At 44.3% G+C, this 16549-nt stretch overlaps 1 protein-coding gene across 6 annotated transcripts in view; it reads left to right on the plus strand.

Moving 5' to 3' along the window:
* The window catches only part of Cux1 (cut like homeobox 1), a 317075-nt gene that overhangs the window by 150570 nt on the left and 149956 nt on the right, over window positions 1-16549 (plus strand). For all 6 annotated transcript variants that reach the window (XM_052168212.1, XM_052168215.1, XM_052168213.1 and 3 more), the window contains exon 3: window positions 8909-8956. In XM_052168212.1, coding sequence (XP_052024172.1) covers window positions 8909-8956 — 48 coding nt within the window. The remainder of the gene's footprint in view (window positions 1-8908; window positions 8957-16549) is intronic.

A 16549-nucleotide genomic window follows, 5' to 3' on the forward strand; every position in this document is an offset into this window, starting at 1 on the left:
TGGGACAGTGCTCAGTCACACTCATGTCGCTCTCCAAGGACACGGGATGCTTTAAATGGAGCAAAGAAATTTAAGTGGAAAGAAATTATATCATGAGTGAGTTTCTCCTTCTCAAGATAATCTTATTTAATAACCAAAACCTCACAAAGATGTACATTTTATCCAGACAAAGGCAATGTGGCAGGGTCTGCATCGTGGTAATTACATGTTTGGGTTTTCATTCTTTCTTTAAAGTAGGTTTCTATTATTTCAGTTTAGGAAAAAGACTATTCATCTATTCCATTGCTGGGTGGCCCATCTACTGTGAAAATAGGTCAAGAACCGTAATCTAACTCGACTGCTGATAAATAATTAAAGCTAATGGAATTTTTGCAAATCTGTGAACTAAATTCTCTGAGATGCTACCAGGCCATACTGGATGCTGTTGTATGGAGAGATTTTTTATTTAACACCCCAGTTTAAATGCATTTAAAACCACTCCTCCATCTCACAGAGACTGGAAAGGGTGTATGTTCATCTATAAAAGCACCCGAAAGCTTTAAGCCCCGTCAATAGCCATGCCATTCACCTTCAGATGATGAGATGAGAGGCGAAGGGTCCAGCATCCTGGGACAAAGGGAAACTTCCCTTCCCACCAACCTCTCTTTAACTTGAACTCCGCAATCGAAGTACCTAGACTCTCACACCTGGAGGCTAAGGAAATGGTTCAGTTAGTAAAGTGCTTGCCATGCAAGCTTGAGAATCTTGAGTTGTGCCTCTGTAATTAGTAGTAAAACGTTGGCTGTGTCGGCTCATGCCCCCAGTCCCTGAGCTCAGTGGGCATAGACGGGAGGATTCCTGGAGTTTCCAGGCTGTCGATCTAACTAAATCAGCAAGCTCCAGGTTCAGCAGGGGGCCCTGCCTCAAGGATAAGGGGGAGAATGTCTGAGGAAGACACAGCCTCACACCTGGTCTGGGTTCTTTACTCTGCTCATAAAGGGGAGTCACAGGTGCCATAAGTGGCACCGGGGATACGTGCTCAGGGCTAACCCCTCTTCACGACAAGCTGTGATGCTAACCAGGGATATGTGCTCGGAGCCAACCTCCCTTTGCCCTGCATCTTCATGAATGGACAGGTGTTCATGAAGTTGCTGTGAAGACTGATGGCTGTGCCTTCAGAAAGCAGCTTACTTATTGTTTAGCAGTCCAGACCTGTAACCTCAGCACTCAGATGGAAGCAGGAGGATCGTAAGTCGGAAGCTAGAACGAACTATATAAGAGCCCCCCCCAACACACACACACACACACACACACACACACACACACATACACACAAAGCAGGAGGAGGAGACCTAGGAAGGAAAACCTAGGGGTGGGCAATGTTGTTGGTACTCTTTTAGGAAGGGAGAATGATGTGCTGTTAGGTTTCCAAGAAGCTTGACTTTTCTAAGAGGACTGTATTAACTTTGTACATACTCAGCTTTCTTGGGTTTATAAATACTGAATTCAAATTTCTGAAATGAAACTGTATAAGGAAGTGTCTAGATTTAAAAAAAAAAAATTCCATTTTAGTTGCCCCTACCTAGCATTAGAATATTCTGGAATGGTTTTGTTGTTGTTGTTGTTGTTGTTGTTGTTTTGTTTTTTTGATTTCTTCCTCCCTCCCTCCCCCCCCCCTTTTTTTTTAAATGATAGTTTTGTGCATCCCATGCTGGTTTGGAGCTCACTACAAACTGTTGATCTTCCCGCCTCCACCTAGGTTCACCTCCTGGAGGTAACCTCTCTACAGTCATGCACCATCACACCCGGCTTACGTGGTGCTAGGGATGGCATGTGTTTGAGCTCTAGCCCTACCTGTGCTTTCTGTGCTTTTAAAGAACTGTAGGATTCAGTAGGTAGGTCCACTGTCCACTGGGGCAGGTACTAGAACCCTACTCCTTCCTTCTTTTCTAGAAAGTTGCTCTACTAGTTCCTTCTAGGCAACCCCGGTGCAGTTTGACTCACAAGTCAGATGGTACCAAAGACAGCAACGGGGACTTAGAACAGCTGCCAGACACAGAACAGAGGAACAGAGCCTGGAGACCATGTGCCAGGCACAGGAAGGAGGCTTTATCTGGAAGGTCCAGGAGAGCCCAGCCCTACACCCATGGCCACTTTTCGGAGGACCGGAGGACCGGCTGGTAGAAGACACTTCAGCTGTTTCTGTCTCTTCTCAGCTTCTCGCTGTTCTCCTAACACAGCTGGGGATCTGGGGAGCAGACACTTTTAGTAAACTGAGTGACTGAATTCCCTTCCCCCTCTCCTTTTCCAATCCTCCTCCTCCCTCCCCTCTTCCCCTCCCCCCCTTTGTTTTTTTAAGACAGAGTTTCCTGTAGCTCAGGCTGGGCTTAAATATTTAGGTATTTAGGATGGCCTTAAACTGATCCTCCTGCTTTACTTTCTGAGTGCTGGGATTGCTTATCTGCTCCACACCTGAACTATGGTGCTGGAAAGCAAACCGGACTCGTTAGGCAAGGACTGTATCAAATGAGCTGCATCCTAGGCAGTCAAACTTACTTCTTCCCCTCCCCTCCCCTCTGTCCCCTCCCCTCCCCTCCCCTTTCCTCCCCTCCTCTCCTGGAGACATGGTTCTACCTTAAACCCTAGGCCTGGTTCAAGTGGATTGGTCACCAGGTATTGGTAAGCCACTCTCTACCAAAGAGCTTTCCACCAAATCTCAACCCTTTCCCAGCTCAGTGGGAAGTCCTAACCCCTTATGAGTCCCCATATGGTAGGCAGGACAGCCAAGACAGGTCATCCGAGTGTTAAATGGCATAACGTTGACATTCCTAGGTGAACTTCACAACTTGCAATTTCCACTGATAATCAAAGGCTATGGCTTCAAAGGGCATCCCTGACCACCCTCCTCACTCTGCTAGTTCAGTGATTGTTTAGAGACGGCTTAGTGTGTCTTGGAGAGACATATAATGACTTATTTTAAATATTCACAAAGACCTGGTGAGTGGCACTGCCCTCTTGAGACTCATCACACCAGTTATGATCATCTTCTCCTCTCCTCCTGTCCTCATCTCTCATAGCACCCCGTAAATCAGCTTGAAGAAAAGTCATATATAGTTCATTCACAAATATTTTAGTATGACTCTTAAAAGACCAGGGCCCCCTTTTAGAAAATAGCACATAGTCCCTAAAATAGAGTTCCTAGTTTTTTTCTTTTTTTTTTAAAGCAACAACTTGGGGTCTATTATTCTTATTTTATTTCATTTTCAAGTGAATAGTGTTTTGTTAACTATAATACTTAGATTTTTTTTAAATGTGTTTTGTCCATTTCAGATTAATGGTCAATATGATAATGAACAATCAGATATAAAAGTAGTTTCTCTTCCTGCAATTTAGAATAACAGTGTGTCTTGCATTTGATGGTATCAGTTTTAACACATATTTGATATAAAAATGTACTCTGGGGCTGGAGAGTTGGCTTAGTATTTAAAAGGAATGGCTACTCTTCCGCAGGACCTGGGGTCAAGACCTAGCACCCACATGGCAGCTAACAACTATATGTAACTTCAGTTTTAGGGGATTGATGCCCTCTTCTGGCCTCCTCAGGTACCAAAGACACATGGTACACAGTCAACATGCAGTCAATGCACCCACACTCTGGCTTTTGGGAACTTGATCTATACACCTGGCTGGCCTAGATCTCACTCACAGAGATCTATCTGCCTCTGCCTCTGCCTCCCAAGACGGGTGCCATCACTGCTCTGCCTATAAAAATGAGTTTTTAAAAATGTGCTCTAGACACATAATCAAGACATTTTCATTAAAAAAAAAATACATATTGGGGGTGCATGTGTCTGTCAAGGTCAGGAAACTTGCAGGAGCTGGTCATTTACTTCCATCGGCACTAGGGTTGAACGCAGTCCTCAGGCGTGGTGGCGGCACGCTTCTTTACCTGCCGTCTGCTGGCGCTCGGAGACGCTTTCCAGGTAGAAGCTCCTTCCTGGGGTGTGTGTATGTATGTGTTTAGGGTTTCTCATATGGAGGTCAGTGGGTAAACTCAGGAGCTACCCACCTTGTTTTTTGATATAAGGTGTCACTCTGGGCCAGAGATCTCCAAGCAGCGTAGGCTGGCTTGCCAGCTAGCCCAGAAATCTGCCCATTTGTCCTGCGCAAGGCAAATCTGTATCCAGAGGGGACACCCAAGCATGAGCCGTGATGGGTGGGAGCAGAGAGATGCCCACAGGGCTCTCGTTTCTTTTTAAGCCAGTGTGACTGACTCTAGCAACCTTTTTTTTTTTTGAAGATGTATTTATTTATTTAATGTATATGTTTTATGTGCATATGTATGCACTCTGTGCGTGCCTGGTGTCCACAGAAACCAGAAGAGGGTTTCTGACTCAGGGTTTCAGATTCCCTGGGACTAGAGTTGCAAACGGTTATAAGCCACTGTGTGGGTGCTGGGAATTGAACCTAAATCGCCTGTAAGAGCAGCATGTTCTATTAACTGATGAGCCAATCAATCCTCCAGCCCAGAATAATGAAAATCGTCTCTATATAGAAGTGGCTCTGGCAATATCACCTTTTTTGCTGTATACTCAGAAGAGAGGGACTAACAAAATATGTTGGCTTTTTCCAACAGACATTTGATAGTAATCACCTCAAGGCCATCACTTTCCTTAATTTAAAAAAAATGTATTTATGTGAGTGTACAATTTGTTCGGTTATAGGAGAGCGCGTGTGTAGAGGTCAGAGGTCAACCTCATATTTCTTGGAACCTTTCCATCTTGCTTTTTCAGACAAAGTTTCTAGCATGTGGGGGGCTCAATGATTCAGCTTGATTGGCTATCTGCATACCCCCACAGTAATCCTCCGTACCCAACTTTATACCAGGGTGCTAGGGATTAAAGTCAGGTCCTCATGTTGCACAGCAAGCAACAAACTGACTGAACCATCCCCCCAACCACAAGGGCCTCCTCACTTTCTGTGATTAAGCTATGTCTTGTTTTTTTGTTCAGTGATTGGTGCAAGATGGAACAAAATTGATAGCAGTGGAAACCCCATAACTCAATTAAACACTCCACTCTATTGTTAGGACTTATAAAACATGTGTCAGTTACCAAGTTATAACTCTTTCGAGTGTGGTTTCAATCAACTCAAACCCCACCTTTATTCTGTTGGCAGTTGTCACGAAGGGTGTGCTTCGATGGTGACCTAGGACCAGAAGCGGTAGAGACTGTGGTTTCAGTGGCTGTCTAGAATGCAAAGGGCACCATGCTCTAAAAAGAGGATAAATCATTTCCTGTCCACACTAACCAATGGCGACAGAATCCCGTGGGCCAGAACTGAGCAGCTTTGAATCTCTCTCCTCAGTTTAGTAACAAACCAGATAATATTTGCAGGCAGCAGATTGTGATAAGGCATTTCTTAAACTGCCAAGAAATAAAATTAGAATGAGTCTTTTAGCTGGTGGCTTGAAGTGCATCTGTGTTGGTCTGTGTGTGCTGTGTGAATATATAGTCAGTTCCTTATCCCATCAGCCACGGGGAGAAGTGGGTGCACGTGCACCTGTGTGTACACAGATGCACATCTGGCCTTAGTATCAAAAGGGTTGCTTCAGGAGTTGGGGCCAAGTTGCAAAGGCCTGGATCCCATCTCCAGATCACATCAGCTAGGCATGGTTTGTAATCTTAGCTTTCTGGAGGCAGAGGGAGGGAGGTCAAGGTCATCTTCAGCTACATTGAGTTCAAGATCAGTGAGATCCTGTCTCAAACAATAAGGAAATATTAAAAAGGGGTTGGGACAAGCCTGTCATGAGAAGCAGCTCTTGGGCCTTTCTTGAATCCTCTTATAGGCTGCAGAGATAATTCTGTCACCTCTTTGCTTTGGACAGTGGGCTTCCTCATAAAACTAACCTTCATACCAAGAGAGAAGGTTAGGGGCCATGTAGCCCAGGGGCTACATGGGCTTGGGCTCACAGTGACCCATGAAATTCTCCCCTCTTCCTCTCCTCTGTTGAGGCCCCAATTCTGGGCTCTTCCTTTCTGTCATTTTGTAACCTCACCCAGCTTCTCTCTTTGCCCTCAGAATGGGACTTTATAAGAGAGGCTCTGAGCAGTATAGCTTAGGTTGGCTTTGAACTTGTAATCCTCCTGAATCAACCCCTCTTGTGCTGGGGTTTATAAGTACAAGTCACCATTCCTAGCTTTTGTAAGCTACCTGAGTGACACACGTATCTATCAGTACATGTTGCTCTTTACTGACTACAGCACGTGCCATTTCCACATGTGTGGTGATTTGATCCATTTTATCTATGTGCACATATTTGTACCTGCATGTGTTTATGTGCATCATGTGCACTCCGGTGCCCATGAGGCCAGAGGTGGGCAGGGTGTGTGTGTGTGTGTGTGTGTGTGTGTGTGTGTGTGTGTGTGTGAGAGAGAGAGAGAGAGAGAGAGAGAGAGAGAGAGAGAGAGAGAGACAGAGAGAGAGAGACAGAGAGAGAGAGACAGAGAGATGGTCAGAGAGAAGGAGGGAGAGACAGAGAGAGAGAGAGAGAGAGAGAGAGAGAGAGAGAGAGAGAGAGAGAGAGAGAGAGAACTGAGTTCAGATCCTAACTTGTCAAGCTCCATGACCTTAGATAAATTTCTTCTTGTTCTAAGCTGAGGACATTCTTCTGTTCAGTATTCTAGTCCATAGTGTTGATGGGGTCAGCAGGCAAAGGTTAAGGACTGCTGGTGTCCAGCACAGACTGGACATTCAGCTAGCACTTGCAGGCCTGGCTCTGTTTCTCCCAGGCCTTCCCCTGGTGCTTTAACTAAACATTCTACACATTTGCTGTGGCAGTTTCCAAACTTCCTCCAGCTGCTCTCTGTTCCCTGGGGCTTCCGTGCTGCTAAATCTAGTCTTCCCTCGGTCCTTAGATCTGCAGTGTTCTGTAGAAGCAGTGCCCTTCTCTTGGGAACTCCCTTTGGTTAGCTCAGTATCCTCCTGGCTCCCTTAGTGTTCTTCAGAACCTATTTAACTTCTGCCACTGGTCCTCAGGATAGGGACTTGCCATCCCTGACCTTCCCTCACAAGAGAGTACTAATTTGAAATGTAATTCTTGATCTTAGCTGCCCATGATGGAAGTAGTCAACCACCTGTGGCAAAGCGCATGCCTCCAGACCCCACATCTCCTCCCAAATGAGCCTTGTAGCAAATACCCAGTATATTAAGACTTAATATTATAGTGTTTATAAAATATAATGCACACAGAGAATTTTCATTCATACATGCTCCTTTTATTCCTTGAATTCTGAGATTCCCATCTTTATTTCCAAGGTGCTGGAATTACAAGTGTGCTCCACTGCACCCACTTCTCATTAATAATTTTTTTGTAAAAGTGAGCTTGAGGCTAGAGAGATGATTCTGGTTAAAAGTGCTTGCTGTTCTTGCAGAGTGTCAGGAATCTGTTCACAGGAGGCTTACAACCCCTATAACTCTAGTTCCAAGAGATCCAGTGCCCTTTTCTGGCCTCATGGGCACCTGCATGCACATGATGCACATAAACACACGCAGGTGCAAATATGTGCACATAGGTAATAAATTAATAAATTGACCTTTTGTGCATATATATATGTATATATATATATACACACACACACATACACATGCATACACACATACATATGCACATACATACATATACACATACATATACATACACTGTATAATTTCAGCACTTGGGAAGTGGAGATTTAAGGTTATCCTGAGCTACAGAGTGAGTTCCTGGCCAACCTGAGTTACATGAGCTCCTTGTTTCAAAAACAAGACAAAAATCAAGAAACACAATCTTTCTCCTGTTGTCCTTTGTTTTCATCTTCTTTGCCCTTCACTGTTAGATTTTATCCTGTCTTTCTGGAATGGTTGGTGGTGGACTAAACAGAAGAGTATTTTTATTTTATTCCCTATTGCTTCTATCTGCTTAAAGCAACAGAAATATATCATCTGACACTGCTAGAGGATGGGAATCCAGAACAGACTTTACGAGGTGGATATGGAGTTGCCAGCAAAAGCTGCATTCTTTCCAAAAGCTCTAGGAAGGTCTGGTTCCAGCCTGCGTCAGCTCTGCCAGGCTCTGCTTGTCCTCTGGCCAGGACCCTACATCTTACTATTTTCCCAATCTCTGCTTCTCCAAATCTCTGACTCTCTGTGTCTACTTGGGCAGTCTGATGACATTAGCCCCACCTACATGATCTAGGATCCTCTCCCTGACCTACCAATGATTAATGTAATCACAGCAGTAATGTCCCTTTACTGTATCAACTCATGTATTCACAGGTCTCAGGATATCATCTTCTACAGGTAGCAATGTTTGGAGGAGTGGGCGTGCATGCATCTCATTGCTTTTTGTCATTGAATTTAATGTGCAAATGTAGCGTATCATCCAGTGGAGAAGCAAAACCTATTGGCTTCTCCAAAGGAGGTAAAATGCCTATAAGTGGTAGCCCTTAGGAAACTGGGTAAGGGAGGTAGCTCAGTGGGTAAAGTGTTTTGACATGCAAACATGAGGACCTGAGTTTGATTCCCAGCACTCATATAAAAGCTATGTGCTTGTAATCCCATTGTTAGAAGGTAGAGAGATAGGCAGACCCCTGTGGCCTCTGTAGCCAGACAGCCTCCCTGAATCTGTAAGCTTCCAGGCCAGTGAGAAACACTGCTTCAAAAAGTAAGCAGAGAACATCGAGGAAGACACTCAACTCCTGACCTCCATGCGGACACATGCATACATCCACACGAATACGTACAAGTTCACTGTTTTGTCTTAAGACAAAGTTTTGCTTTGTGGCTTTCTGCGATGATGATCTACACAGAGTCTTTGTAGGAAGCCTAATCAGTGTTGTTCTTCTCTTTCCTCCAATGGCTGTGTCGTCCTGACCTCTGCTCCACCCAGGATTTGCGCAAGCAGGTAGCACCACTGCTCAAGAGCTTCCAAGGGGAGGTGAGTACACACACATGCTCACTTTATCCTTATGCCACTGTTTGTTGCTGTGTTAGCTACTTTTCTTACTACGGTGAGAAAATCCTTGACAAAAGCAATGTGAGGAAGGAAGGGCTACGGTGGCTCACAGTCTGAGGGTGCACAGTCCATCGTGGTAAGAGGGCGTGGCGGCAGCAGCTCGAGGCAGCTGCTCACACCTCAGCCCGGAAGCAGGTGTGCTGAGTCCTGGTCAGAAGGTGTGAAAGTGAGCCTGAGTGTCTTTGATGGCTTGACACCCCAGAGAGTAGTTTCCCACTTCCTGAGATGCCCTTCCATCCCCCACTCCCTCTGATACCTCACAAGATGCCCCCACCTACCCACAGACAGGCGGTGAAGATGAAAGTAGATCAAAATGCCTTTAGAAGAAGCCAATAATAACTGTTGTCTTTGATTGAAAAGTTTGAAATTTTATAATCATAACAATTACATGTAATTATTATGGCAAAGTCATCAAATTTAACTCAACGTTGAAATTGGATTGATTGATTGCTGTACTTAATTTTCTGTTTCACAAGCCCAGACAATTAATTGGGAGCGGGAGTTAACCTCAGTGTTCAATCCAACTTGAAGCATGTTGTACTCCAACAGCAATTTAAGCAGTCCCTCACAGCCAGGCTGGCACTGCACTCTTATAATCTACCCAGGACATGGAAGACTGAGACAGGAGCATTTTGTCTCAGCTAACTAATGAGTCTCAGTTCAGCCTATGCTGTACGGCAAGCCCTTATTTAAAAACAAAGCACCTTGGACCTACAGAGATCAAATCCCCTGGAAATGGAGTTACTCATGGTTGTGAGCCACTACATGGGTGCTGGGCATGGAGCTCTGCCAGAACCACCTCTTCAGACCTTTAATCTTTTTAATTTGCTGAAGCTATATTTCTCCACTTTCATTCTTAACATTGTCTTAATCTCTTTTTTTGATTACTGAAATGATTTATCAACTTTGTTTGTTTGTTTGTTTGTTTGTTTGTTTGTTTGTTTGTTTTTCTTAAGAGCCAAACATGAGTATGTTTCTTTTGGGTGCTTTTTTTCACTCCTGTCTGTTTTGTTCTTTTATCTATTATGAGTTATAATTAAATATGTTTATTATTCCTTTGTGAACTCAACTGTTATACTTTCTGAAAGCTGCTGCTCTCCTCAGGATGCTCGCCTTGAATTTTTACCTAAGAAGATTTCCCTCCCAAGTTCCATACTAGTACTCCCTCAGACAGTAGCTCCCTGGCCTCTCTCCTCCCAGGACACACTTTCCCAGGACAGAAAGAGAAGAGCAATTTTTAGAGACGGCCTTTTCCCTTGCTTCAGTCAAGGGATCACAGTCTTTATCGATCCCCAAGGATAATGTTACCAGAGTCCAACATGGGGAGCCAGGGATTGGGCTCTCATACAGAGTATAGGTGAGAGGCCTGGGGGACCCCAGAGCAGCCACCACACCCAGAAGTCTCACCTCAAATGGACAACAATGTCCCTGTAGTGACATAGAGTCCCAGGTTCCACAGGATATGTACTCTTGGCACTTTCTGCAACCACAGGGCACAGACAATTAGATCAGAATTGTATGCAAACATCTGGGAAAGGCAAAAGGAAATGGCCAAGCGAATGTGACTCCCATGCTCCTGCTATGGAGGAATATCTGTTTGTAGGCTCAGTCTTAAGGGTCCCTTGACTGACCCTAATGGTAGGAGCTTCTTATAACATACAGTGTGCACAGTTCTCTCAGGGAGCGTTCTGCCAGTTGTTCATGATGTAGACTAAAACCTCCATTAGAGAATAGCAAACGATCAATTCCTAACTTGTCTTTTGAGGGTACAATAACCTTGATGTTAGAATTAGACAAGAACAGAACATGAAGGAAAATCAGTCATTCTTACTTAGTTATAAATAGATAATTCAAGAGCCCTAAGGAAAGTCACTGGAAGCTACTAGGCTTGGCTGTTTTATTTAACAGCGGTAAATTGTATTAATGTTCTTTATAATATGACCAAATGAATAGAGAATTGCTATTTAACTATAAGTTAAAAAAAAAAATGGGGAGAAAATCCATTCATGTTGGCTGGAGAGATCGTGAAGAGCCTCCTCCTCTTCCAAAGGGTCTTGGGTCAGTCCCAACACCACGGCAACTGTTACCACCTAGACTGTTCACAGGGCCCACAGTTCTCGCCTCCTCAGGCACCAGGCACGCACATGGTTTACAGACATTCTCAGGCACACACATGCATGAATAAAATACATAACTTTAAATTTAAAAAAAGATTAAGCAAAAACTATAAATAAACTAGAAAAAGAACCTTATAACTTGGCAAAAAATTACCTATGTAACTCCAGCAACAGTTATCAAACCTACCTGTTAAAAATAATTTTCTTTACAAGCCAGGGTTGTGGCTCAGAGATAGAGTAGTTGTCTAGAATCCCCAAGCAATGGCAGAGTGGGTTATGGCTCAGTGGTAGAGATCTCTCATGGGATGTGTAGCACCCTAGATTTGTTCCACAGCACCAAGGAAACAAATAATTAATAAGTAAAGTTAAACTCGATCCTGCAGGTATTCAGAATTTTGAAAATTTCTTTTAAAAGACTCTGGCATGACCCTGTCTGACTTTGTATATTTGCAGTATTTGTTTCAGAACAAAATAATCATGTTTCAGTTTGCATAGCAAAAGCTGCATGGCTTTGTTTGTTTGCTTGTTTGTTTGTGCCAGGGTCGCAGGTAGCCCAGGTTTGCCTTCCTTACCATGTAGCCAGGAATGACCCTGGATTCCTAGTCCCACTTTCCAAATGCTGGATGGAACCCAGGAACCCTGGCATGCTAGGCAGGTGACTCCTGACTGAGTTCCATCCCAGGCCCTGTAGTCAGTTTTAGTCTGCCAGGGAATCTTAGGCATGCTGACAAGAAGGAAAGTGGTAACAACATTCAAATCTCCACCATTGAATCCATGTGGGGCCAAGTAGGGAAGAAGTAATATCTTCCCCTGCCCGTGGAAAGGTTCATAGGTGGAGCCCTGTAACAAAAGACAAATGAGCAAGAGAAGGTTTACATCCTTAGAGAGCAGTTCCCTCCAGAAATAAAGTCCAGAGCTGGTATAGGAGGCTGCAGGGTTCACGGCCAGCCTGAGTACAGGGTGAATGGACAGCTAGCGTCAACCATGTAGCAAGAGCTTGTTTCAAAAACGCTGCATATACTTATTGTACGAATTGTTTTTCATATGTATTTATACATTACGTAATATGTTATATATTATTGTAAATGTATATGTGTTTCATTGTTGTTGTTTTATACAGGATCATATGTGGCCCAAGCTAACAGGCTTGGGTTTTTGTTTTTTGTTTTGTTTGTGTGTGTGTGTGTGTGTGTGTGTGTGTGTGTGTGTGTGTGTGTGTTTCGAGACAGGGTTTCTCTGTGTAGCCCTGGCTGTCCTTGAACTCACTCTGTAGACCAGGCTGGCCTCAAACTCAGAAATCCCGTTTGCCTCTGCCTCCCAGAGTGCTGGGATCACAGCTGTGCGCCACCACTGCCCGGCACTAACAGGCTTGTTAATCCCAAAACTTTGGAGGTAGAGACAGGAGGATGGAACCCTGTCACAAACCTTTTTTTTTTTTTTCAGGGTGGTTGTGGTGTATCAAGACAAGGTTTCTCTGTGTTACTTTGGCTGTCCTGGAATTCACTCTGTAGACCAGGCTGGCCTTGAACTCAGGGATCGGCCTGCCTCTGTCCCCTGAGGATTAAAGACATGCACCACCATTGCCTACCACAATACATTTTTTTAAGGATCAGAATATCAGAGGTAGTCCTTAATAGGGGTCTGTAGAGAGAGACTTCCAGGCATGTTGAAAACAATTATGTTAGGCACAAAACATAGGGATTCCCCCTCTCCTATGTGGCCCTCTGCCCTGGCCCTTCAGCTCGGACCTCTTTCTTATCCAGTCCAGCCACCCTCAACTCTGGGCCTTTCTACAGTAGTAGAAGGTAGCATTGTGGTTAAGGTGGCAATGGGCGTGATGCATTTTTAATGATCTTAGAACAAAACCCCAAAGCCTGACCAGCACAGGATCCTCCTGGAGGTTGGCTGGATGATGGCTCAATTAGAGGCGCAGGACTGTGCTGAGGCGAGTGGGCCAGCGCTGTAATTGGAAGCACATTTTCCCTCCGAAGCTGCAGCTGGTTTAGCTCTGCTCATGCAGAAAAGGATATAACCTCGCATAACATAGGAAATGAACGGTTGAGAGAGAAGCCAAATTCAATTTTAGTCAGATATGTTGAGGCCGAGCCCATGATCTATGGGAGCTGGGGCCTGAGCAGCTCACATGTGGAAAGGCGCGCACTCAACACTCTATTAATCACGGCCGCCCGCCTGGCGCTGCCGCCCCTGTGTACAGGGGGCCACTGCGCCCGAGCTCCTCCTCAGTGCTGGAGAGCAGCCAAGCACTCCAGAAGTTAACCTCTTAAAGACCCGGAGCTGCTTTCTGTTGAATAAATGTAATTTTGTGGTCAGAAATAAATGCTTGTGATGTAGCAGGGAGCTTTGAAAACAACAGCGAGCCAAAGCTATTACAAATTGCTCCGTGTTGGGGAAGTCAACAGCACACATCAAAATTCCGTGTGTAAGGCAAATTGATTTCGGCCCAGAGCTCTGCAGCTATTCAATAAAAGTCCTATTAAACCATTGTGTGTAATGAACAATCCAGAGCAAATCTAATATTTTCAGAGGGTAATTATTTTTAACGTCCTCTCGGTAGCCATCACTAGATTTCTTGGATGTTTACAGTGGGGACCCAAGTGGGTGTGCTCTACCCAGCTGTCATTTAGCCTCTGCGCTGGGAAACCCCTGTGCAACCGGCTCCCAGCTGCCTAACAGGCACCTGGCAGCCTCCATGTGCCTGGAGTTAAGTGAGGGCCAGCCCTGCTCCTCCAGGAGGTTGTTCCGGGGCTCTGGTGTCTCCCGGAGCCAGGCACATAGGAGATGCCTGAGTTTTGTTGAATCAGTCCAAACTGATGGAAACAGACAAAAGGGAGCTTAGACAGCATGGGGGAGGGTAATGAAATATTGGTGGTGTTCTCTCAGAACCTCAAGCAACAGATGCCAGTGCTCAAGGCAAGAACATCAGGTCCTGTGTGATCTAGAGACCCATGTCAGCACCCAGGGAATCTGTGGCACACACTGACACCTTCGGACATGTCTCTTTTACTCCAGTTCCTTTATCATGTGAAATCAGACTCTTTATTACTCAGTGACTCTGACAGCTAAGCAAGGCTCACCCCAGGCCTACTCCTGCTCAGTTCAGAGTGGAGTTGTAATCCTGCTCACCAAGTCACAACTCTTAATGCCAGTCTTTTGTCTAGACTCTGAGCTTTTCTTTTTTTTTTTTTTAAAGATATATTTATTATATGTAAGTATACTGTAGCTGTCTTCAGACACCAGAAGAGGGCATAAGATCCCATTATGGATGGTTGTGAGCCACCATGTGGTTGCTGGGATTTGAACTCAGGACCTTTGGAAGAGTAGTTGGTGCTCTTAACCCCTGAGCCATCTCTCCAGCCCCCGACTCTGAGCTTTTCAAAGATAACGTCTGCTTATTCTTTCTTTAGCTTAGTGATATCTATGTGCCAAACCATACCTGAATTAGACCTTGATATAATGACAGATAGATTAATGCAGACACTGTTTTCATGGAGTTTAATGATTAGTGAGACCTGTGTCCCCATTGTACACAGTATTTGGTGCATAGTAGGCCCTCATTAAATAAAGGAAGAGGAGTGAATGGATGGATGGTTGTGGTTGGGTGAAGATAGATGAGTTGATTGGTTAGATGGATCAGTGAATGAGGTGGATGGTTATTGTTCAGTAGAATGGATAGATAAATTTATATGGGTGAGGATGGATGAGTGGATGAATGAGATGGATGGGTGGATGTGGATAAAGATAGATGGGCAGATGAGGGGCATTGATAATTAATATGGAAGAGAGTAGACAGACTGAATAGGATAGATAGGTGGATGCTGGTCGGTAGGGTAGAAGCATGGATAACTGAATGGCTGGCTAGTTGGGTTGGAAGAGTTAATGGAAGAAGTGGTTGGGTGGTTGGATAGATGGATGGAAGAAACAGGATGAGAGGGAATGATAAAGCAGATGGAGGGTGATGGATGGGTAGAGATGAGTGAAGATTTGATAGATAATGGGAATGGGTGGATGGATAGGAGAATGAGGAGCTAGACGGTTGGGTGGGTTTATAGAGGAGGTACATGAAATCAATGGGTGACTGAATGGATGGGGATTGGCAAGATGCATGGATCAAATAGAGCAGCACTGCTATAGTTTGTTTTCTATTGCTATGGTAACCACCACGCCAGAAGGAACCTGGAGAGGAAAGGGTTTTACAGCTTTCAGGCCATCATAAAGGGAAGCTATAGCAGGAACCCAAAGAAGGTACTTGTAGGCAGAAACCATGGAGGAGTGTTGCTTACTGGCTGGCTCTCTGTGACTTGTTCAGACTGTCTTATAGAACCTAGGGCCAAATGTCCAGTGGTGGCAGCATCCACAGTGGGGTGTGCCCACCCTCTTTCATCATCAGTCAAGAAAATGCCTACTGGCCAGTCTCACAGAAACATTCCCTTAATTGAGATTCCTTCTTCATATGTGATCCTAGCTAATGCCAAGTTGACAAAAATTATAGACAGACAGACAGATAGGTAGATGGGATAGATAGATAGATAGATAGATAGATAGATAGATAGATAGATAGATATTTAGATAGATAGATTGAATAGATCAAAAGATTGGATAGAAAGATGGACAGGTGCTTAGATGGAGATAACACCTCTGCTATATAAATTAAAAACATCCCATCAGTAAAAAGGCTTTATCTTCTGTATTTAAACCAACTCAGGTATATCAGGATAAGAATAGTAGGCCTAAAGTTAAAACTTTTAAAGTTGGATGCCTTTGACTTGGACATTGGCCAAGTCAGCTGATGCTTCTGCTACCTTAGATGATGACCATGGGGGCTCAGTGGAATAGATTTGGGTGACAATTAGAGACAGTATTCATAAGCTTGGCCTGGTGGCAGCCCATGATCCTAACTCCCATGTAGTAGAAGCAAGAGGATCAGAAGTCCCAGGACATCTTCAATTACTTAAAGAATTCCAGGTCAGCCTGGGCTGTAAGAAACTGTTCTGGAGTGGGGGGGCATGGCAGGAGAGAATAGTGAGATGATAAAAGGAAAAGGAAAGGTAACAGTGTTTAGTATAAGAAGAAACTGACACTACTTACCCTACAAGCCTAAAACTATGTGGGCTTCATTAAAATTAAATTAGTTTATTAATTTAATTGCTTAAAAGTAATATTAGTCACATAGGTTTGCTCAAACATGGAAAATTCAATGATCAGCATGCCTGATTTTCTACAGATCTCCCTTTCAAAAACCCACACCTGCATCTTCATTAGAGTTTCCTAATGTCCCATTGACTCAAAATTCCATGTATGAGACTTGCATTAAGAATCAAATGACCAAAATATTAGGTTCCCAGAATGAACTTGTACAGGGAACACTTAGAGATATGAT

This window comes from Apodemus sylvaticus, chromosome 22, assembly GCF_947179515.1.
Source record: "Apodemus sylvaticus chromosome 22, mApoSyl1.1, whole genome shotgun sequence".
In the NCBI taxonomy this organism is placed as follows: domain Eukaryota; kingdom Metazoa; phylum Chordata; class Mammalia; order Rodentia; family Muridae; genus Apodemus; species Apodemus sylvaticus.